A 25,052-nucleotide genomic window follows, 5' to 3' on the forward strand; every position below is an offset into this window, starting at 1 on the left:
GCTCACTTCAAAGATGATCTTCCGACTATTAGATTTTCTCCGGGGCAAATTTGCATGAGGGAGCAAAAGAAAAAAACTCTTAAGAGCGTCTCTAATGTGATTCCATTTAATTTAGGAGAAGATGCGCCTGTTGCAATGGGAAACAACGGGCAAGGGTTTTCCGAAATATCTATGGGCGTTTGGGATTATCGTACACTTCACTGTTGAAAAATCATTAAATCTTAGTCATTGCATCTTTGACTAAAAATTTGATGGTTAAAAACCTTTGGATTGTATAATACCTGTGTTTGACAGTATAAGCTATTAATTTGTTTCAATTCAGTAGACCATAATGTTCACCTAAAATGAAACAAATAGCATTACATTCATGCAATAAAGCTATTTAGGCACACAAAAATGACAATTTCTAACCAGAACCAAAACCAAAATGATGAAAGAGGAGATGCATTATGCATGGACATTTTTTTTATAGTTATTTTATAACTTTACGTTTTACTTATGCTTGCACCAATGAGTTTCACATATAGTGGTAAAAATTGTGTTAACGATGTGAAAAAATGACTTAAATTTATGGTAATGGCCCAGATTATGTATGCTTATAACGGATTCACTCATGTACATATTATTTCCTTTTTTTTTTCTTTTAAGGGCTTTGAGTGAGTACTCTACTCGATATTACGGCTTATTCTTTTGTCACTAATTTTTCCTTTTGAGAGAAGAAATAATTAGGAGAGGGGAAAACTCCAGGAACACCCAAGGCCCCTGGAGTCAAACAACAATGCATTAACATCTGCGAAAGGTACACAGTCATCCCAAACATGAAAATTATTGAAATTATGCCCACAAGAAGTGACCACATCCGCCACAAAATTAGTGTTGGGTGGTTTGCTTTGTTGTAGCCTATTTTATCTGACAATATTAAAGGGAGCCAGCGGCAAGGGAAGAGAGAGTGAAAGAGATGTGTTTGTAGAATTGTAGGGGAATGTGTGTTGTTATCCCTCTTACATTGTGCCTTTATTTATAGTAATAGAAGGAGATAGGATATTCCTTCATCCCCAAGGAATACAAGATACAATAGGAAAGGATAACTAGAATCAAATCTAGTCTAGGATATACACAATCACACTTAAACTAGGAATGTTTACAACACTCCCCCTTGAGTGTGTAAATACTTAAGGTAGATTTAGCATCATGCAGAAGTTGAGGAAGTCGACTCGTCGACACTGTTTCCAAGGAACAACGCTTATTCTCAATAAGGTAGGAACTTGCATAAGTAGTAAGTCTCACTAAAAAACCCTAAGGCTAAGGAAAAAACCCAAGGAGGGACAAAATCCATAGTCTAAGGAAAAATGCTTGAGAAATGCAAAAGTCAAAGAAACGTCTATGGGACGTCATCAGGGATATGACCGGCCCAAGGTGGGTGCCTCGTTAAAACCTAGTTAGGTAGCAAAAACCCAGTGGGAAAATTGCTCCTAATCGTAGGGAAAAAGAGTACATTAAGATCAAGCAAGTATCTACAGGATACTCCCCTTGACTTTGACATAATTCTAAAGAGAAATAGCAAAGTTACAACTCAGAAAGTTTATGCATACCAATTCCATGAACAAGCTTATGAAACGTCGTCTTCAGCAGTGATTTGGTGAAGAGATCGGCCAGATTGTCTTGTGAACGGATTTGCATGACTTCAATCTTCTGATGCTCTTGTTGTTGATGTGAAAAGAAGAACTTCGACACAATGTGCTTGGTGTTGTCTCCTTTGATGTAACCCTTCTTAAGCTGTTCGATGCAAGCTGCGTTGTCTTCAAAGATCGTCGTCGGGGATGAAGAACACAGAAGCTTTGAATATGACCCACTACTACTCTCAACCAAAAGCATTCCCAAGTTGCTTCATGTAAGGCAAGTATTTCAGCATGGTTAGACGAACTGGCAACTAAGGTCTGTTTAGTTGACCTCCAAGATATTACGGTGCCTTCAACGGTAAAGACATAACCCGTTTGAGAGCGCACATTGTGCGGATCAGATAAGTATCTTGCGTCGGCATAACCAACAAGGCGAGAATCAACTCGAGAAATATATGGTGCGGCACCATTCGAGGATTCGTAGGGATAGAACAAGCCCAAATCCGTAATATCCTTAAGGTAACGGAAGATGTCTTTCATGCCAATCCAGTGTCTATGTGTAGGTGCATTATTGTATCTTGCCAAAAGATTAACAGGGAAGGAGATGTTGGGTCTAGTGCATTGAGCTAAGTACAATAAAGTGCCTATCACACTTAGATAAGGAACTTCAGGCTCCAAAATCTCTTCATCATCCTTCTTCGGACGGAGGGATCTCGTTTTGCATTTAGCGAACGAATGACCATATGAGTACTCGAAGACTTCGCTTTATCCTCATTAAAACGGCGCAACACCTTCTGGGTGTAGTTCGATTGATGTTCTAGGATTCTATCCGAACAATGCTCTATCTCGAGATCGAGACAGTATCGAGTCTTACCTAGATCTTTCATCTCAAATTCCCACTTCAGGTGCGCAACAGTTCTCGCGAGCTCTTCAGGAGTTCCAATGAGATTCATGTCATCGATATATACTGCAACAATCGTAAATCCGGAATGTGACCTCTTAATGAACACATAAGGGCATAGTTCGTTGTTCACATATCCTTGACTAGTTAAATATTCACTCAGACAATTATACCACATTCTTCCGGATTGTTTCAAACCGTAGAGTGAATGCCTCAACCGAATTGAGAGCGTGTTCTAGGGTTTGGAAATATTTAAACCAGTCAATGTAAGTCCTTTAGGAACTTTCATATAGATTTATGTATCAAGATCCCCATAGAGATACGCGGTTACTACGTCTATCAGTTGCATATCCAGTTTTTCGGACACTACTAAACTGATAAGGTAGCAAAAAGCAATCACATCCATAACGGATGAATAAGTTTCGTCATAGTCAATCCTGGGGCGTTGTGAAAAACTTTGTGTAACAAGACGAGCTTTGTAATGCACAATTTCGTTCTTCTCATTACGCTTTTGAACAAAAACCTACTTATAGCCAACGGGCTTCACATGTGGAGGAGTAGGAGTTACATGTCTAAATACCTTAAGTTTCACAAGCAAATCGAGTTCGACTTGGATTGCTTGTTTCCAGTTTGACCAATCAGTTCTACGTCGACATTCATCAATGGAACGCGGTTCAATGTCATCGCTTAACATGATCTCAGTAACTACTACAAATGCTAATGCATCGTCGATAATCATCTCATTTCTATGCCACACATCATCTAAACTAGCATAATAGACCGAAATTTCATGATTCTTGAGTGGAGGATTCGCCTATTCAAGGACATTTCCATAATCTAGAATTTCCTCATGAGTTGGGTAAAATGAGTAAGTGATAGTCGAATTCACAGTAGGTTCTTCAGGACCTTATGCTGTGGTTTTCCTCTTCCAGGGGTGTGAATCCTTTGAACCAAGGGGTCTGCCATGCTTTTGTATAGGGACAAATGATTAACTAGCTGCTAATGTACGTGGATCAATAAGATTGGCCTCCTGGGCTTCCAGGAGGGCAGTCCGTCGTACATTTGGTACATCCATCTTTGCAAGCGTATTCGCAGCTAGAATATGTAATCTTGTCACGTGCGCTAGATCAGTGAAAGTATCTGGCATGCTCTGAGCTATGCTCTGGAGATCTAATATGCGCTGCATTTCAGTTTCAGACTGAGCGGTGAGGGGATTTAAATGAGACAAAGTGGGAGTCGTCCACGATAATTCGCGTTGTTCTTTAGGAACGTTGACGTTCTTATCTCCTAACCTAACGATGGGAAAACTGTCTCATAGAAGTGACAATCTGCGAAATGGGCGGTAAACAGATCGCCTGTCAAAGGTTCTAAGTAACGAATAATCGAAGGAGAATCATATCCGACATAGATTCCCATTCTTTGCTGAGGATCCATTTTTGTACGTAAGGGCGGCGAGATCGGCACATATACCGCACAACCAAAAACGCGCAGATGCGATATGTCAAGTTCGTATCCGGTAACCAACTGAAGGGCATTAAATTGTTGTGTCGCAACAGGCCTCAAGCAGACCAACTTTGCTGCATGCAATATTACATGGCCCTAAGCAGCAATCGGGAGCTTACTACATATGACCGATGATCGAGTCATCATTTGTAAGAGCTTAATGAAAGCCTCTGCCGTTCTAGGGCTGCGTGCAATATTGCATGGCCCCAAGCAGTGATTGGGAGCTTGGTACATATGATCGATGATCGAGTCATCATTTGTAAGAGCTTAATGAAAGCCTATACCGTTCTGGGTGTGAACATGGGGTACATGATGTTCAACTTCAACCCCAACCGATATGCAATAGTCATCAAAAGTTTTAGATGTGAATTCTCCAGCATTATCCAATTGAATAGATTTGATCGGATAATCAGGATGGTGAGCCCCGAGCTTGATAACTTGAGCTAACAGTTTGGAGAATGCAGCGTTCCTTGTGGACAATAAACACACGTGTGGAAGCGTCAACCAAAACCATAAAGTATCTAAATGGTCCGCAGGAAGGGTGAATTGGTCCACAAATGTCCCCCTGAATCTGTTGTAGAAATGATTCGAACGAATCTTGTCATAAGAAGGCTTAGTAATAAGCTTTCCTATCGAGCATGTTTGACATGCGATTCCTTCGATCGAACCTAAACTTCGGGTTAGTGGATGTCCGTGGGAAGATTTAAGGATACGGCGCATCGCTATTCGTCCAGGATGTCCCAAACGATCATGCCAAAGTGTAATTTCGTGCGCGGTCCCAGTAGTAGGGTCGGCCACATAGTGGCATTCAATGGGGCATATGGTCGTAGTATACAGACCACTCGGGATATGCTCTAACTTCTCTAGAATACACTTCTGGCCATATCCGTATGAAGTTGTGCACATAAATTTAACTCTGTTTTCTACGTGGATTTCAGTGTGGTAATTGTTATCTCTAATGTCCTTGAAACTTAACAATGTTCTTTCGGAACGTGAAGAATATAGTGCCTCATAAATGGTCAAGATTGTACCATTAGACAACATTATACGTGTTTTACCATATCCTTCTATCAGGTTGGATGGGCCTGAGAGGGTTGTCAGAGGTGCATTCTTAGGTATGAAGTTAGTGAAATAGATGCATTCACGCAAAACTGTGTGTGTGGTTACACTATCTGCCAGGCAACTAACTTTCTCACTAGTCATACCGAGAATGAAAAATTAAATTGAATCGGTCACATGCATAAAGGTTTATAAAAACAATTATCAATTCAAAATAATTTCATTTATTCAAGGATTCAAAACTATTAAAAAAATCACCAACTTATAATCCAAACATAAAGGAAAATTGTTTAAAAATCAACCAAAAACAAGGGAGGGGTTTGACCACTAGGTGGAATTCAGCCCCAATTGTCTTATTTCAACTAAAAATAAGTCTATATCTAAGATTCTAATCTTCCATAGGGGTGGTATCCGCCTGAAAATTAGAAACCTCCATCTTTGTAGTCTCCGGTTTGTCCACTTGCATGAAGTTTGATTCAAACTTCTTACGACAAGAATGATATTCATCTACAACCTTCTTGGGAGCTCGGTAAACACGGGACTAATGGTTCTTTGAACCACAACGATAGTACATGTCCACATCCATGGTTTCAGGTGCTTTGCCCTTATTCTTGAAGTTCGGGGCATTGAGAGCGATGTTTGGGAACTTCTAGGCTTTGTTTCCTCCTTTGGATGGGCCGTGACTCTACTGACCTTGGTGGGATGGCTTCTGGCCGCCCCTACCACGCCTTCTTTGGCGTTTTGGGCATTGGTGATCACTATAATGTGCTTCAGGCACATCAGTCGCTCCAGTAGGTCGAGCTTGATGATTCTTCATTAATAGCTGGTTCTGCTTTTCAGTGAGAAGTAAAACATAGATCAAATTCGAGAACTTGGTGAACTTCTGAGCTCTATTGTTGTAACATGAAATATTAGAAGCAGAGAAGGTCGAATAGGTCTTCTCCAGGAGATCCTTTTCAGTCAAAGTTTCATTGCAAAACTTAAGAAGTGATCGGATTCGACAAACTTCATAATTATATTCATTCACAGACTTAAAGTCTTAGAAGCGTAAATGTTGCTAGTTGTGTCTTGCTTTAGGCAAGAATATATCCTTTTGGTGATTAAAACGATTAGCCAAAGCGACCCATAATGCACATAGATCCTCCTCAGCAAGATATTTAGTTTGCAGAGCGTCATGAATATGTCTTCAGATGAAGATCATAGTAGTGGCTTTTTCAGCTTCGCCAACAGGTTCGTCCGTTGCTTCTTCAATGGCAGGACGCAAGTTCTTTGCAGTGAGGTGGAGCTTCACATCTTAGACCCACTTGAGGTAGTTCCTTCCAGAGACCTCTAAAGCGGCGAATTCGAGTTTATTCTAATTCGACATGTTCCTATCACAAAATAGATGGACAAGATGTGGTTAGTGTAATGGAGAAAAATCAATCCATCACGTAGGAGTATAACATACAGGTTCTAATAGACATGATTTGGTTTAATTTTGCATGAAAAACTTTAGGTTTTCATGGGTGATGTATTTAAGTGAAAACTTCAGGTTTTCAAACAAAGCATGTTTATAAGAAACTTCGAGTTTCAAAATAATTATGAACTTCAGGTTCATATATTCCCGCATGCAAACACAAATATATACAAACAAATATGCAACAAGAATATGCAAAGAAATAATTTTAAGTTTATAATTATAATTGAATTTTAATTATTTGGACTTCGGGCCAAATTAAAGTGTGGGTGAAAAAAATATAAAACCCATTGGGCCTAAAATAATTAGGCGAATAAAATTTGGGGAAAAAAAAAATGAATGAAGCCACGGGTGGCTAAAAAAAATGGTCCACGAGACCTAGGCCCAAAGATTGGGCGGGGGAAGGTCTTAGGGTGGAACTGCAGGCCCACGGGGAGAGGGCTGGGCTGCTGCAGGCAGACCCAAAAAAAAATTGTCTTTTTTTTTTCTTTTTTCTTTTCACGGGCTGGGGGAACTTAAAAAAAAACCCAATAAGGGAAAGCCCAGTAAGGGAAATTGGGAGCAGGCCGTGGGGGGTTCAAACCCAAAAAATATGGGTCACAAACCCAGTTGTGTTGGGTGTGTATTGTCGGAGAAGAACGCTGGGTTTTTGTCAACGGCGTTGGGGCAATGTTGCTTAGTACGAGTCCACAAGTCGCCAAAGACCTCAAAATAAGAATGGAGATTAGAAAAAATCTCGACATTCATTGTGAAACCCTAGAAATTCGAATCGGGTTTTTCAAAATAAAACTCGATGATATTCAATTGAATCTCAGTCAATTGGTGTCGGCGACGAACTTTAGGTCGTCGAACATGGTGACCCGAGGTGTGAGGATGGGCTGTAGGCTGCAGGCCTGGCGAGGGAATGGGTTGGGGCATCGCAGGCTGCTGGCCTGGTGACTTGCGACCTTGCATGGTGCAAGTGCACGGGTTCGAAGAACCTTAGGTTTCCTTATTCCAGTTTTTTTTTTTTCCTAATCCAATTATATGCATATAAATAATTTAATGTAATTCATGTACAATTCAATTGATGCATATGCAATTCAAATAATTTAATACATGTATATATATTTGATTCAATTCATAACCAATGCCAAATTCACATAATTCAACAATTATGATTATGAGGCATACACAATTTATGTAGAATCTAAAATTCGTAAAACGTAATGTTGGGTCATGCATCATGTTGAATGTTCATGCTATTAGGGTTGCAAAAATATCGAGTTAAAAACCGTTGTTTTGAAAGAACTTGATTGGGTGATGATATGGATGAACTGGTTTGATGCAGAAAAATTCTCCAACGTCAGATTCCTAAGCGCAGTGGTAGGAGCGTGCTGATAACGTGTTGTATCCTATTTTATCTGACAATATTAAAGGGAGCCGTCGGCAAGGGAAGAGAAAGTGAAAGATATGTGTTTGCAGAATTGTAGGGGAACGTGTATTGTTATCCCTCGTAAGTATATTTTTATTTCTAAATATAGAAAGTTAGAAATATAGAATGAGAATTTTGGACTGTCAATGATTCCTAAACTAAACTGTAATATTAACCGGCGGGTATTTTAACCCTCGTGGGGCCTCGGCCTTCGTTCGTTTAAGAATCGAGAGTCCTCGCTCGCTCCTCTCCTCTCCACTCTCTTCTCAACAATGAAGCCCCACAAACTCCTAAACCCTCAGACCCTAAAACCCTACAAGCTCCGACCCACTTTCCCCGCAAACCACCCTCCCTCCGCCGCACCTCTTTCTTCCGTCGTTCATCCAACCGCCCCCACAACCCCTCTTCCACCAATCACCCACCACACTCTCCTCACCTCCATCCATTCTTCTCAGTGGCATTTCATCGAACACCTTCTGCCCAACATTCCCCCGTCTCTAATCTCCGACGCCCTCTTCGACCTCCGCAAAAGCCCCGAACTTGTCCTCGAGTTCATCTCCCACGTCGAGTTTCACCGCCTCGATGTCGACACCCGCTGCCTCGCCATCGCCATTGTCGCCCAACCTTCCCCAAAACGCACTTTGGAGCTCCTGAAGCAAGTGGTTGGTAGTGGCAATGCTAGTGTTAGGGAGATTTTTGAGGCATTGGTGCTTTCGAGAGAGCGTTTGGGTGTGAAAAGTAGCCTCGGGTTTGATTTGCTGGCGCAGACTTGCTGTGAAATGAATAGGGCTGATGATGCTCTTGAGTGCTTTTACTTGATGAAAGGCAAAGGTGTTTTGCCTAATAATTTGACGTGCAATGACATGTTGAATATGTTCTTGAAGATGAATCGAACGGATAGGGCGTGGGTTTTGTATGCCGAGATGTTTAGGTTGAAGATCAAGTCCAGCGTTTCTACCTTTAACATAATGATCAATGTGTTGTGTAAAGAAGGGAAGCTGAAAAAGGCAAAGGAGTTTGTTGGGTTTATGGAGACTTTAGGCATTCAGCCTAATGTTGTCACTTATAATACTATAATTCACGGATATTGTTCGATTGGGAGAGTTGGAGGGGCTCAGATGATGTTTTGTGCAATGAAAGGTAAAGGCGTTGAGCCGGATTCTTATACTTATGGTTCGCTTATTAGTGGCATGTGCAAGGAAAGAAGACTCGAGGAAGCATCTGGGATTTTCGATAAAATGCTGGAACTTGGGCTGGTTCCAACTGCTGTGACATATAACACCTTGATTGATGGTTATTGCAACAAAGGTGACCTGGACAAGGCTTTCGGTTATAGAGACGAGATGGTGAAGAAGGGTATATTGCCAACTGTGTCAACCTACAATATGTTGATTCATGCATTGTTAATGGAAGGAAAGATGGCTGAAGCTGATGATATGGTCAAAGAAATGAAGGATAAGGGCTTGGATCTTGATGCAATTACATATAATATCCTTATTAATGGCTATTGCAGAAGTGGGGATGCAAAGAAAGCCTTTAGCCTCCGTGATGAGATGTTGATTAAAAGGGTAGAGCCTACCAAGGTAACTTATACATCACTTATTTACGTTTTGAGTAGAAGGAAAAGAATGCACGAGGCAGATGACTTGTTTAAGAAATTGCTGCAAAAGGGTGTTTTGCCGGATCTTGTGATGTTCAATGCCTTGATTGATGGTCACTGTGCTAACGGTAACATGGAGCGTGCAGTTGCACTTTTGGAGGAGATGGATAAGATGAAGGTTCATCCAGATGAAGTGACTTACAATACCCTAATGCAAGGGCGTTGCAGGGAGGGGAAAGTTGAGGAAGCCCGTCAACTTATGGAGGAGATGAAGAGAAGGGGAATTAAACCCGATCACATTAGTTTCAATACCCTCATTAGTGGTTACAGTAAAAGAGGTGATTTGAAGGATGCCTTTAAAGTTCGGGATGAGATGTTGAGTATAGGTTTCAATCCTACTGTTCTAACTTACAATGCCCTCATACAAGGCCTATGCAAAAACCAAGAAGGCGATCTTGCGGAAGAGCTCCTGAAAGAAATGGTGAGCAGAGGCATCAGACCTAATGACAGCACATATTACTCTCTGATTGAGGGCATTGGGAATGTTGACGAATTTTTGAGGAAGGGTGATTCATGAATTTTCTGTCCACATTTTCTACTTTCAAGGAGAAAAGGGTGGTCTCAAACCAAAATTCTACCCGTCAGATACTCAGCTCAGATATCTATCTTATTCAATAGTTATGTTGTAGTTGATTCAAAATAAACTGAATGGGTTCACAAAGGACGCACTGCTGTAAGGTTCCTTTCCTTTGTGGTTCTTTATTTACTTGTTGGTCATGACTAGTGAGCTATACCATGTACATACATTAGACTTGAATTTCGTTTGATTGTATACGATGTCATGCGTCTCCATAAAGAGAGCACTGTCATCAAGTTAATTTATAGCTACGTCTGTCATATTTGGTTAATTAATGTGTTTTAGAATTTTATTGTATTTAGATAGTCTTCATTGATGATCTTTATACATATTTTGGAGCAGCCACATCCTTGATTCCTGTTTCCTTTTCAATTCTACCTGGAACAGTAGGTTAAAAACAGCATAAAATTGCAATCACTATGTTAGTTTAGTTAGATTGTGAATTGTTCGCTTTCTTCAGTTTACTGGGATAAATTGAAAATTGAAATGCAAGGTCACTGCTATATCTTAGTCCTAACCGAAGCCAACTTCTTGGTTCTTGCTGGTATTTGCTTAGATTTCACATGATCAACGGTTTGAGGTACTGCTGCTTGATATAGATGCGTTCTATGCCTTAGTTAATCAAATCTGAAAATTTGATCACGGTGAAAGTTTAAATATAAAAAGGTAAACAAAAGAAGACCTGCAACATAACGGATAAGTTTACTTCAAACCGTTGTTTTTTTCCAGGTTCTGAGAAGTTCAACTGTCCGTTGTACGAGTGGAACTCAGAAGACGACCATCTTCCATGCACTCGTTTAGTGGCAAGGTAATATTCCAGGAATCTTACAAATTTTACCATCACTCAACAGTTCCTTAGTTGCATAAGGACCACATGAATAAAGATATATCTTTAAGTGGGAACATCTTATTTTCCACACTCGCTATAATTGAAACCACTTCACTCTCCACTACTTGCACATCGACTAATAAGCACCAACTTAAATTAATCAGCTTGGAATCTCAGTATATTGTGATTTTCGTGGGCTTGAAGTAACACCGTAATCTTCTCATGGGTTGACACTTCCGTTTTTCAGATATCCATTTTGGTGTCACACTAAGCTGAGTGTCGTTTTGTGAATTATTTTGTTTGTGGACACACATGCATCATTCACCAAATGCTTTTAGTGTCATCTGCCACTGCTGTGACTTCATGTATTTAAGGTCTGTTTGGAGACTATTGTGAATTAAGCTCTATCTGCTGCTGATTATGCACCAAAAACTCTGATCCGTGAAGATTAGCTTTCAATGGGGACCTTTGTCGGACACATAGTACCTGGCCTTGCTCTTACCCTCCTTGGTTTATGGCACACCGTCAACACTATCATATCCTATTTTCTCAAAGGCCCTAGTAACTTTACAATAAGGTTTTGGTACCCATTCAATTCCCCAGTTTCGAAACTCAAACACTTGGAGCTCATTTTCATCTTATCTTTCTCTGTATGGGCAATTCTCATGCAAGTTATAGACTTCCCTTTACTTCAATTCTCTTTCAAGCTCCACAACTTGGAGCATGCAACCATGTTCCTCCACCTCGTCATATTTGCAGCCTTTACGCTTTGTGCTGAGTTGATTCATTCACTTGACATCCTATCCGGGGTCGTTGGAATACTAGTAGCCTCTGTTTTCTGCCAAGAGCTTTTCCTACTCCATTTCCACTCTGCCGACCATGTTGGGCTTGAAGGACATTACCACTGGTTGCTGCAGCTCATAGTGTTTGCTTCCGTCATGGCAGCTCTGGCAGCAACTTGTTTCCGAACCAGTCTTCCTGCAGCACTTGTTCTTTCGATTTCAGTTGTTTTTCAGGGTTGCTGGTTTATGAACATGGGATTCATGCTCTGGGTTCCTAGGTTTGTTCCGAAGGGTTGCGTTGTCCACTTTGTTGAGGGTACCGGTGATAGCATGCTTGGAGCGGTAACTTGTGAGACAAGTGAGGCTGATTTTAGGGCACGAGCATTGGCGAACTTGCAATTTAGTTGGATACTTTCTGGAATTTTGATATTCACAGGATGCACATGCCTGAAGTTTGCAGGCAAATGCATTCCAAGGGAGCTGTCAATAGAGTATGAGCAACTCCAGAGTAGAGGAGCAGATATCCCTGTAGCCATGAATGATTTCAAGGAAGCATATCCTTAGTGAACTTACTAGTTATTAGGGGCAAGCCTTTCTTTCGAGGAACATGATAAGTCATGGGTTCGATCCCTGACGATGTTTAGTTTTTGTGATCAATAATTTCTTTTACTGTAGCAAATGCTTATCTAACGTTTTCTTAATTCTCTAGGGAATCAATTTCCGTGCACTCATTTTCTCCCATGTGTTTTTCGCCGTTTAGATTGAATAAATAAAAGTAGGATCAAGACACAAAAGTAAACAAAGGTTTGCAAAATAAGAAGAATAGTGTGCAAAAATAATTTTTCGTTGGTGATAGAGAAAACCAAAAAGGTAACATTTTTAAACAATCAGTAAGTTTGTCCTAATTCTTAAACAATTAGTACGTTTGTCCTAATTCTGCCAAACTAATTCCACTGGAGTGCATGCGCCAATCACATATATGTGTTGCTTAATGCTTTGTCCTTCTTCTTTCTTGTGTGGAGATTAGCCAATTTCTTTTTCTTTCTTCCTTAAAGAACCTTAGCTTTGCTTCTTGTTTTCGCTTTTTCGTCTAAAATTTTTAGGGCTGGCCCTTAATCACCCTTTATCTTTAATCTAGAAAAATTGTAAAATTTGTAGATATGGAAATAAATGTGATTCTTGTAAGAGAATTGGACATGGAGAAGCCGGTTATCCTAACCTTAGAGGTTGAAAGAGAAAAATATAGACACCGAAAGGGGAAGTCGAAACACTAAACAAAGGAATACGTTATTGACACTTCAAATTACGATGTGGTTGTTGAGCAAACCAAAAAATAGATAGGATGGCTATTCCTAGTTTGGCTTAATGCACAAGAAAATGAAATTATTAACGATTGCTATATAAAATGGAAGTATTTTTGAAAGAGAGACGATGTAATGCAAACAGAGAACAACCTAATTAAGAAGGCATCTGAAAACTCTTGTTACTCAGCCTCAGCTGCCTCCTCAACCGCGGCTTCGATGCGAAGAAGCACGAATCCAACCGCAACTCCGACGAGAGTGAGTCCATTGAGGATGGCAGCAATCTTGAAAATCTCACCAACAGCATTGCAGGTGGACGACAGTGCACCACCACCACCACCACTTCCGTTGCCCTTTGATGGGGATCTCAAGGAGCTCACAACCCTAGCAAAGGACTGCTCAGTAGTCCGTGGGAGGCCAAGGGAGGCCACACTGCTCTGAGCTTTGAGTCCAGAAAAGGCATTGAGTCCTGTTAGGTAAGTCACGTTGTTTGCTGATGACATCCTCCTCCTTGATTTGGCCACTGTGGTGGCAGCAACCATTGCTGGGGAGACAGTGGAGGAGGCTGCTGCCATTGCTGCAATTTCACAAATATTTAGACAAAATTAAGAGAAAAATATAAGAACCCTATGAGGAATACGTTGTTACCTTATTTTCTGATGGGGTTAGTGGTTTGTGCAGGTGGAAAGATGAAGGGAACTCAAATGGGGAGGTTTGTATGCAAGGGGATGAAAGATGATGAATGGATAAGGTCAGAAGGGGGATGGTTGGTGGACAAGCAGATTGGATGACCTTTTAGTTTCTAGAGAGAAAGATTGTGCAACTTTAAATGCTGACCATGGAAAGAAGAGATTTTTCAGTGTGATTGTCACACGAGATGATACATCATGTGTCATTATATAAATGGTGGGATATGTATGTTAAAAAATTTATAACTTAAAAAATAAAATTCCCACAACGTACATAAAAACACGTGATGTACCATTCATGTTTCCGTCATAATAAAAAAAATTTCATTGGAAAGATTGACTCTCTGTGTATGAGCAGTCTTGTTTAATCAGGTAGCTTTAAAAATGACTAAAAGTACTTTTTGTGACATAATATTTTGGATTTCCAAACACTTTTAAGTATTTTTTTTTAAGAAGCACCATATATGTGCTTCTTGTAAGAAGTACTTAAAATGTTTTTTAGGATCTACTTGAATTTTTGCCAATGATTAGTTTCAAAAATATTTTCACCAAAAAACGTTTTTAATCATTTTAAAAACATTTCTAAACGACATCTAAATAAATAGATGTGGGAAGGTTTATTGGAGTTGGGTATGGAAAATACTTGGCACACGTGTGTAAAGGAAAAAAGTGTGCGAATCATTTCTCGATTCTTTATTTATGATAAGTCACTCGAGTGAAACTATAGTTTGACATGTCTTGCAAAAATACTTGTTTTAATAATTTCAAAATTACGTTGTATATGTTGTATGACTGTGAAAAAGAATTATTTTTAACATATAACGAATCAAGTAGTGTTTGTTGCATATGTTGAATAAGTAGTTATAATTTTATAAGGGGTTTGTTGTATTATACTCACCTACAATATATTTCGAAAATGATAATCAAGCAGTACACACTATTTTTTCTCTTACACTATTTTTTTGTTATGAAAGAAAGGCATATATTAAAGAGAATGATCACGGTTACAACCAGTTCTCATACAGTCAAATAAATAGGCCTTGTGAGCTACAATGGGTAACGATTTATCCTAAACGTGAAGATCATTAAAATGAATCTTGGCACTAGTAATTGCATTGCAAGAAAATTTGCTTCTCTAAAAACGTGAGACCAGGAGATGGAATCAAAAGAGGTTGCCAAACTCTTGATTTCTTCAACAATAACTTGATGTCTTACAGACTCTTATTTAATCATCTTTATTTAATTTGACGACAAGAAATAAATAGAGTATGTAGGGTGAAAAGAAATGGTGTATAGTTATGATATTATTTTGCCAAATTTTTTTTCGTGATCCTTGTGGTGATACCCTACTTTTAAATAGACCTCTGTGGTGAAAAAACTATTAATTGTAATCCTGTGGTGAAATTCGTTATCACTCATAGTCCAAATTGGATTTTTCCTCATTCTTATGTCATTTGTAGGGGCAAAATTGTTATTTTTGTTTTTATTGATTCCATCAACCAATCATAAAGTGCCATTGGACATAATTTTTTTTTTCAAACTTGTAGAACTACAATAAAAGAATAAATAAACAATAAAATTACAATGTATATATTATCAGACTTTCTCATTTCAGGAGAGCCAAGAGTCCAAATTCAAGATTTAAAAAATCACAGAGTACCTCAACGTGTTTATGTTAGAATATAAGTTATTATGCAAACATTGAATTTAGTTTCATTTTAAGGAGAATAGTGGTGGACGAGATGGCTAGGGTTATGTGAGAGAGAGAGGGGGAAGCTGGTGGGTGGTCTTTGTGGTTGTGGCTGACAAGGGTAAGGATTGGGGAGGGATTTATTTATTTTTTTTCCTTCTTTTTTTGTTGATTATAAAAAAGTTGAATTACTAAAAAGAAAAGAAATAAATTAATCGAATGACCTTTTTACCCCTGCATGTGGATGAGATTTTGACAGAAATTTCAATTTGGACAACGATTGATAACGAACTTCACCACAGGGTTAAGATTAACACTTTTTTCACCACAGGGGTTGACTTAAAAGTAGTGTCTCACCACGGGGATCAAGAAAAAAATTTAGTCTATTATTTCCCTTGATGTGGTGGAGGTGGAGCAAAGTGTGTGGGTCTTCTCACCATGTTGGAGCAATATGGGCCAAAACTATAACATGCAAAGCAGAGCATTTTACTTAATGGGCCATCTCCCATGAAATTCACAATAAACACTACAATAAAAAAGACTAACTTCCCTTGTCAACCCAACCGAACCTCAATAAACCAAAATTAAATTGGAAAAGTAACTAGTTTTAAAGACAAATATCCTATTTTACAAAACAAGAGATATATATTTTTTTTTAAACAAACGATATTATCTACACTATAGGAAAAAAAGAATAGATTAAACCTCACAATAGGCTAGCAATAATGTGGTTCAAATTCACCTTTGGCGAGAATCAAATCTATGACCTCTCACTTACAAGTGAAGAGAAATATTACTAGACCGTAGTACTAAGTGACACAATACAAGTGATATTGAGAAGTGAACCGAACACAATTCCATTATAAGTGGTGAATATTTTTAATTATTTGAGTATAAGTCTATTGCTATTTGACATCATTTTGGCACATAACAAAAATGGGAAAATACTATGCACTTTACTTTCCTCGTTTGCACTTCTCCCTTTTTTGTTTTTACAGTTAATTATTCTTTAGTTTATACACTCTAACAAAGAATATAAAAGGAGTACGAAAGGAGAAAAAGATTGTGAAAATCATTTAAAAAAAAAATATACGTAATTTCTAGACCATGAATATTCAAGTAAAAGAAGCTACTACTGAACTGTTGAAATTCCCTAGGCTAAGGGGTGGAGGATTGGGCTAAGCCTCACAATGGACGAACAATAATGTGATTCATTTTGCTTTTGACGATAATCGAACCTAAGATCTCTCACTTACAAGTGAAGAGGAATATTACTAGACTGTAGTTTTTAGACCAGAGACATTCAAGTAAATGAAGCTACTATTGAAATTACAAAATTGGACGCCTTGTATGAGAAACTCATTTAACCATGCCATGAAAGCAAACAACAAAATTTATATATAAAACGTTCAAAATGCACAACCTAGTCATTGTAGTATAGTGGTAAGTACTCCCGCCTGTCACGTGGGTGACCCGGGTTTGATCACAGGCAACGACGACGTTTTTAGAATTGAATGTGTTGTAAAATTGACGGTATGTGTGCAGTGGAACATAAAGTAAATAAGACACAATATATACGAGGTTCGGTAAGTGTGCCTACGTTCTCGGGGTAACAGTAGTACTTTCTTTCATTATGAGAAATAGTAAGAGTACAAAGATAACTTTCACTATTTTCTCTCTTCTCTCTAGCCCAACTCACTAGTATTTTCTTTTGTATCTCTCTTCTTTCTCTTCTTCCTTTCCTCTCTCTTCTTTTCTTTTCTCTCTATTTTCCTTCCTCCATATGCTCTCATTTTATAGGTAAAAGATTAATGTAACAACACTATTTGCTTTACAAACTTTCTTCATATGAATAATAACCCATTTGATTTTTCTTTGGATGAATAGTAACGAACTATTCATGTGGCCCATCCACATATTACATTACAACACTCCCCCTTGAATGACCATATGTTAATTTCGGTTGCCTTATTAAAACCTTGATCTATTTTGGATACTCCATCTGATGAGTATCTCCCTCTAATTTCGAATTCTTCAATCTGGCTGATTACTAAATTGATGTAATCTGATACCATGCATGATAGTTGGAGTGTTTGGTTCTGAAGGTGATTCACATGTGCTCCAAATTTAAATGGGCCGCAAGTATTAGCCAAATACATTCATGACTAGCTTTATGGAGATATGCATTTATGAGAGATATGAAGATGCAGCAATGAATCCTTACGTCCTTGATCGTTGTAGAGTCAATCTATTTCCATATGTAAATACAAATCCTTTCTTAGAGCGATTTGTATGCAGGCTAGAGAGGTATTCAAATTTTGCTTGCCCAATAAGACCATGGCTATTAGTGAGTTCTTTGGAATAGAACAAGCACATGTCTATAATTTCCTGAAGATATCAATAAATAAAATTTATTTCATTGCAATACTTATTTGTTGGTATTATGCTCCACAGGAAGTGTAACATCTTATTCAAAGTATTGTCTGAATACAGTAAGGCACATACTTCACTAAGATATGGAGCTCCTAGACCAAATATCAATTCATCATTTCCCTTATGAGGGTGAATGATTTTTCTTAGTGTCTAAATATTAATTAACCACTTGAGTGTTCAAATCTTGATCTTCAATCCATATGGTTCTTTAATACAATAAACACTGTGGATAAGATTTGTGTTGGCATATTGTTCGATCAGCAGCTTGAGACAATATTCATTTCAACACTTTATAATCTTTCTAAACTCTTTAGGAGTCCCATTCTAATATTATCAACTCTTGCAAAAGATTTAGTATGTTTCAATAACATCATCATAATGATAGTACTCACTAAGGCAATTTATACTATCTATTGGTATTGAGTACCTTATTTATGCTTTACCCTTCTAGGGTTTATTTCAAGCAATTTGAATCCTTCATGGGTTTTCTACACTTCATGACACATTCTCTTTTGGAATTTATACATAGCAACTTCATTCCATGTATACTTGAGGGATTTATTTATGGAAATATGCTTTAGGCATCTCATAAAGTTTCGTGTAATATATAATTTTCCATTTAAATGAACAAGTTTCACAATGAGAAAACATGTTTATAGGAGTACATCACAATTTCAGGTTTCAACTAGGAACCTTGTGTCATATCATGTGAGTGTAGTTCATTGTATTACAAATGCCCAGATGTAACTTTCTGGGTTTAACATCATTTGACAATTTGTACAATAGGTCCATTTTCTCACGTTCTTAATAAATTGTAATGGAATTGCCTTTCTCCATTTTGGCCAATAATTTTGCATTTTGTCGACGAACAAAAAAATGTGGCTCAATATCAACACAACTCATTGATGAATTTAGTAGCTACTGTAAAACCAAAATTAACATTGGTAATCATCAATTCGTGATCCCATAAGTCTCATGTGCATGCATATTTATAAGCATTTCATTACTTTTGATATCCTTGCCTTTTTAGGGACTTTACATTGTCTTTTATAGGACAGTCGTATCTTATTAGATGAATTGTTTGAGAATTTGGATCATAACCTCCTCTAGAGTGTTATAGAGCTTGGATTTTTAATCTCCACTTTTGCGGAGTTGAATCATTGGAACCTATACGTCTATCATGCTTCAGGCATAAGATATATTAAGATTACCGTGTCCATGGATTTTCCATTGTGGAACTTGAATCCATGCAACGACCGTTATGCTTCGGGCATGCAACAGTCCAGTAGTGCCAAGTATATGGATAGTCTAATTGAGACTTCAATCCGTACGACATCATTGTAACTTGTTACCATTCAGTAAATTTCATTACCTTTTTGTACATCACGTGAATTATATAAACTGGTAGTGTTTGTTGGGGTTATGAGCAGGATTCCCATCATTGAACTTTGGTCTTCCATTCACTCAGTCAACCACTAATTTTCTCTCTTTGGATTTCTATGGGCTCATCGTTGATAATTTTGCTTCAGTCTCTTGCCTAGTAGAAGTGGTGTGCAACCTTTGCCCTTGGATAGTCCATCACTTCTTGGTGACTCGTCCATGCTTGGCAACTCTAGTGTAAAGAGCCAACATCGTATCAATTGTTCTACAACATTGGTGACTTGAAACTCGGCTCCAACAATAGTTGAAGATGACTACTTGAGAGCAATGCAAGGTAAACAACCATGCAAAGGTTCAAGGCAATCAGTTTTAGACTGAAAGTTTGATTTCAGGTTCTGACTGATTGCTTTCTTTTTCCTTGTCTTGCAGGTAAGAGCAAGGGTAAAGAAAAAGACAGGGAAAAAGCATCATATGAGATACTCGTACCCTCGACCCTGATGATATGAGATACTTTTGCTCTTGAAGAAAAACAGTAGAGACTTGGATACTGATGTAGAACTTCTTGATCAAAAATATTTTCTTGCTAAGAGAATGAATTTGGCATTTTGAGGAACTTAGTTGAAGAGGTATTCTCAAAGAGAAAGAAGACTGAATTTGTTGAAAGGTTTAGTTGTAGATGCATTCTCGGCAAGAAAGATAAGTTAGGCATTTTAGAGGTGTGTCTTGCCATGGAGGACGAATGTTGACATATATAGGGATTTCCTAATAGCAGGTAGTGGTGCGGTTGTGACTTTGTCACCCACGCTTGTCGGCAATAGTGGTGTAGTTGGAATAGTGAATTTTACGCGTTTTAACTTTGCTAGAGACATTTTGATAGAGTTGTCCTTGATATCTAGAAAGCTGAGATTGCGTCTGAGAAAATGTTGAAAAACTTTATGCAGGAAAATTCGGCTTTTGAAATTCAGAGAACAATGCCTTTTTTATTTTTGAACAAGTGGCTGTGTTGCCTCTCCTTTTATAGAGGTATCAATTGTATGTAAAATGCACGCTTTGAAGATTGCCTGCCTGTGAAAATTGTCTCTGTTGTATTTTTGAGATTTCACTCCATCAAACCCTTTTCTTTCATCATTTTTGAAAATGGCTTGCCCATCTAAACTTTGTTTAGATTTAAGTCTTGGGGGAGATGCACACGTCCCGCTTTAGGATAATATATGGCGCCCATCATTCTTATCTTTTAATGGCCTTCTTATGATTGGAGACTCTGTGATGAAAGATGATATAATGGCTACAGTAATAGCTAGGAACCTTCTCACTTCTAGAGATAAAAGAATATTTTCAAAGAGGTTTGATGAATTGGTTGTTCAAGACTCTTTGGCTTTTAGTGTTCAATGTGCTAGTTCTGTATCCAACATGGGCCAATGTCTACTAGCTCGAACTTGCCAAGTCGAAACATTAATGGATAAGGTGACAAGTCTTAGATAAGAGATCAGAAGGCTCAAGCACGAGAATACTTTCCTTCCTCCTTATGCTTTCATTTTATAGGCAAAAGATTATTATAGCGACACTATTTGCTTTACAAACTTTCTTCACATAAATAATAACCCAATTGATTTTTCTTTGGATGACTGGTGACGAACTATTCATGTGGCCCATCTACATATTAAATTACAACATAATGGAGTTTTGTTGTAACTCTATGGCTTTCCAGTTTTTCTCTTTTTATATTTCTCAGCAAACGAATCATAAAATGCTAATGAATCCCCCGGAGAAGTGCATGGAACTTTACTAGTTATTTTTAAGGGTAAATTACACTTTCATACCTCAGGTTTGAGCTCTATTTCAATTCCTTACAACATCTTTAAAACATTTCACTTTCATACCTTAAGTACTATTTTATTTCAAAATAATACATCCGTTATATTTTCCATCTACTGATATGTTAAATACTGACGTGGCTGCCACATATATGCCATATGGCTGCCAAATGTCTGCCACGTGGCAAATAAAATAAATTTTTTTTTTTAAAAACTTGAATTTTCTCAACCCAAAAAAAAAACCCACATCTGCAAGAAGAAGAAGAAGAAGAAGAAGAGGGAGGAAGAAAGAAAAAGAAAAAAAAATTGTCCCCCCTAACGACCCAGAAGAAGAAGAAGAAGAAAAAGAAAAAGAAAAAGAAAAAGAAGAGGAAGAAGAAGAGGAAGAAGAAGAAGAAGAAGAAGAAGAAGAGGGAGGAAGAAAAGAAAAAAAAATATTTGTCCCCCCCCCCCCCAGCTACGCAGAAGAAGAAGAAGAAAAAGAAAGAAAGAAAAAATTGTCCTTCCCCCCCCCCCCCCCCCCCAAAAACGACCCAGAAGAAGAAGAAGAAGATCCCCCCCCGGGGCTACCCTCCTTCGATCCCCCCCGTCCCCCCTGCCCGGCGACTCTCCTCCATTCCCCCCCCCCCGCCTGGCGACCCTTCCCCCACCCCGAACTCAACTCCCTTCCTCCATCTTCTTCTTGCAGATTGGGTTTTTTTTTTTTTTCTTTTCTTTTCTTCCCCTTCTCCTTCTTCTTCTTCTTTTTTTTTTTTTTCTTTTCTTCCCTTTCTTCTTCTTCTTCTTTTTTTTTTCTTCTTTTCTTCCCCTTCTTCTTCTTCTTCTTCTTCTTCTTCTTCTTCTTCTTCTTCTTCTTCTTGCAAATGTTGGTTTTTTTTGTTTTTTTTTTGGTTGAGAAAATTCAGGTTTTTTTTAAAAAAATTAAAAAAATATTTTATTTGCCACGTGACATATATGTGGCAGCCGCATCGGTATTTAACAGATCAGTGGATAGAAAATGTAACGGATGTGTTATTTTGAAATAAAATAGTACTTAAGGTATGAAAGTGAAATGTTTTAAAGATGTTGTAAGGAATTGAAATAGAGCCCAAACCTGAGGTAAGAAAGTGTAATTTACCTTATTTTTAAAGAGCAAAAGGTAGAATTCGCACAATCTTCGAGAAATATCGGCTGCTGGAAGATTTCCTAACAAAGTTTTTTGCAATTTTTGGTAGGCGACGAAAATCAGAATACAACCAATTGAAACTTGAGTTTTGAAAGTTTATTTATGTTATTAAGAGGGTAATAGCGGATAGAAACTTTTACCAACCTCGTCTAAATATGCATTTTCTCCAAATACCTACTCAATTACCTATTTCCCAAACTAATAAAAAAAGCTAAAATACCTACAAACCATTTATTTTCCAAAATAGTAAGGGTTAAGACAAAATAAAAACATTGGGTTTGGGGTTGTTGATGCACAAAATCGGAAGGGTCTTGGAACAACGTAAATCTGACCGTGCATCATGCAAGAAAGTAAAGAACACAAGATGTATCGTGGTTCACCCCAATGTTTGGGCTACGTCCACACTGATGTTGATATTGTTTCACTATGAATGGTGAATATACAAGAAGGCTAGAGGCAGTGTGCTCTCTAGCCTATTTTATGTGTGATTTCTTCCCATGGCCTAAACCTTGACCTCCTATAATGAGGAGAGTGAGGAGTCATTTTATAGAATAAGGGCTCCTCACTTATTACATATTTGCCTTTTCATTTATTACATAATTACACTTAAGTCCCCCGAGTATTTATACGAGGTCTAAATACGGAGGCCTTAAGTATGGTACAAACAGTAGTCCCTCAAGTCTTGAGTCAAGAGAGTCTTTTGGCTGGAAACTTGAAATTCAGTCCATGTGTGGGCCGAAGTAACTAAATGTCGTCTAGAACTGATACCCGATATAAGGCGGTGCTTAATGTGAAATGATGCTCAACTAGAAGTAGCACATGTTGCGAGGCTGCTTGGCTTGTGGCTTATGTTGCCTTGGTTGGCTCGGCTTGTGGTATTAAAGGTGAGGGAGTCCCTTTTATAGAATAAGGGCTCACTCATCAATACATAAATGATGGGCTACAGTTGATGCTTGCGGCGAGGCGGTTGCTTAGCGGGCGGCGATGCTCTCTAATAATGATGAAAGAGTCCCTTTTATAGAATAAGGGCTCACTCCTCAATACATAAGTGATGGGTTAGGAGTGATGCTCGCGGCGAGGCGGTTGCTCAACAGGCGGCGATGCTCTCTAATGATGGTGAGGGAGTCATTTTTATAGAATAAGGGCTCGCTCCTTAATACATAAGTGATGGGTTAGGAGTGATGCTTGCGGCAAGGCGGTTGCTCAGCTGGCGGCGATGCTCTTTAATGAAGGTGAGGGAGTCCCTTTTATAGAATAAGGGTTCCCTCGTCAATACATAAATGATGGGCTAAAAGTCTATCTATAATGAAGGTGAGGGAGTCCCTTTTATAAAATAAGGGTACGCTCATCAATACATGAATAATGGGTGCTCTTTAATGAAAGTGAGGGAGTCTCTTTTATAGAATAAGGGCTCGCTCCTCAGTACATAAATAATGGGCTAAGTCCCCCAAGTATTTTTCATGAGGCCCAGTTGCGGAAGCCCAATATATGTTACATAGTGTAGTCCCCCAAGTCTTCAGTCAATAGGGTCTGTTGGCTGGAGACTTCAAATTCAATCCATGTATGGGCCGAAGTGGCAGTTGTTCGGAGGTTGTCTTCGTATACCATGCACTGAAGCTTTGTAGGTGAAGCTTTGAAATCGGAGCTTTGTAAATGAAACTTTCGAAGCTTGAGCTTTTGTAAATGAAGCTTTTGAAGCTAGAGCTCTGTAAATGAAGCTTTCGAAGCTGGAGCTCTGTAAATGAAGCTTTCGAAGCTAGAACTCTGTAAATGAAGCTTTTGAAGCTAGAGCTCTGTAAATGAAGCTTTCGAAGCTGGAGCTTTTGTAAATGAAGCTTTCGAAGCTAGAGCTCTGTAAATGAAGCTTTCGAAGCTGAAGCTCTATAAATGAAGCTTTCGAAGCTAGAACTCTGTAAATGAAGCTTTCGAAGCTAGAGCTCTGTAAATGAAGCTTTCGAAGCTGATTGACATGAGTGATGCTCATGAATGTTTATGTTGACTGACATGAGTGATGCTCATGGATGTTGACATGAGTGATGCTCATGAATGTTGTGAAGAGGGATGCTCATGAATGTTTATGTATGATTGACATGAGTGATGCTCATGTATGATTTTTTGAAGTACTGGACATACTTTTGATCACCTGGTTGGTGATAATAGCGGCAGGCTGCCGAATAATTTTGGAGTACTGGACGTACTTTTGATCACCTGGTTGGTGATAATAGCGGCAAGTACTTTTGATCACCTGGTTGGTGATAATAGCGGCAGACTGCCAAATAATTTTGGAGTACATGACGTACTTTTGATCACCTAGTTGGTGATAATAGCGGCATGCTTGATACGAACACATTTATGCAACTTAGTTAGCTTGTTTCTTGGCATTTACTTAGTTTAATTCTAGTTATTTTAGTACTTTAAGCTATTTTCGTGTGTTTGTAGGTTCAAATAACAAAGTTAGCAACAAAGTGCTATTTGGAGCATTTTGGAGCATTTTTGGGCCAAGATTGGATAGTGCAAGCATGGAGACATGAGGATGGATGTTTTTGAAGATTTGAAGGCTAGAAATCAGCATGTATGTGTGCAAGTGTGTTGACCTACAACTACAAACATCCATCCACTACACCCATTACATCCACTCATTACCAAACATGCATCCACTACACCCATTACATCCACTCATTACCAAACACTCACCCACTACACCCATTACATCCACTCATTACCATAACACTCACCCACTACACCCATTACATCCACTCATTACTAAACAGCCATCCACT

The 25,052-nt window shown here is 38.5% G+C and overlaps 3 protein-coding genes across 4 annotated transcripts; 2 read left to right on the forward strand and 1 right to left on the reverse strand.

The window, feature by feature from the left end:
* The first annotated feature begins 8,160 nt into the window (after positions 1-8,160).
* On the forward strand, positions 8,161-12,527 carry LOC139188805 (pentatricopeptide repeat-containing protein At2g15630, mitochondrial). Of its 2 annotated transcripts, XM_070806646.1 has the most exons (3): positions 8,161-10,285; positions 10,919-10,997; positions 11,266-12,527. In XM_070806646.1, the coding sequence occupies exon 1, from the start codon at positions 8,225-8,227 to the stop codon at positions 10,127-10,129; it is 1,905 nt and encodes a 634-aa protein (XP_070662747.1). In that variant the 5' UTR covers positions 8,161-8,224; the 3' UTR covers positions 10,130-10,285; positions 10,919-10,997; positions 11,266-12,527. The 2 variants fall into 2 exon arrangements, with proteins under 2 accessions (XP_070662747.1, XP_070662746.1); XM_070806645.1 differs by having other exon boundaries at positions 10,919-12,527.
* On the forward strand, positions 11,477-12,527 carry LOC139188806 (uncharacterized). The gene has a single exon (XM_070806647.1). It carries the CDS (start codon positions 11,477-11,479, stop codon positions 12,362-12,364), a length of 888 nt encoding a protein of 295 aa, XP_070662748.1. The 3' UTR covers positions 12,365-12,527.
* Positions 12,528-13,178: 651 nt separating this feature from the next.
* Positions 13,179-13,928, reverse strand: LOC139188807 (uncharacterized). The gene is made up of 2 exons (XM_070806648.1): positions 13,750-13,928; positions 13,179-13,678 (listed from the first exon to the last, which is right to left on the reverse strand). The coding sequence occupies exon 2, from the start codon at positions 13,674-13,676 to the stop codon at positions 13,284-13,286; it is 393 nt and encodes a 130-aa protein (XP_070662749.1). The 5' UTR covers positions 13,677-13,678; positions 13,750-13,928; the 3' UTR covers positions 13,179-13,283.
* Between the last annotated feature and the right edge of the window lie 11,124 nt (positions 13,929-25,052).

This window comes from Malus domestica, chromosome 10 (genome assembly GCF_042453785.1).
Source record: "Malus domestica chromosome 10, GDT2T_hap1".
Taxonomy (NCBI): Eukaryota; Viridiplantae; Streptophyta; class Magnoliopsida; order Rosales; family Rosaceae; genus Malus; species Malus domestica.

Coding starts and splice junctions, on each gene's coding strand:
- LOC139188805 (XM_070806645.1), top strand. CDS start 8,225: ATGAAGCCCCACAAACTCCTAAACCCTCAGACCCTAAAACCCTACAAG.
- LOC139188806 (XM_070806647.1), top strand. CDS start 11,477: ATGGGGACCTTTGTCGGACACATAGTACCTGGCCTTGCTCTTACCCTC.
- LOC139188807 (XM_070806648.1), bottom strand. CDS start 13,676: ATGGCAGCAGCCTCCTCCACTGTCTCCCCAGCAATGGTTGCTGCCACC.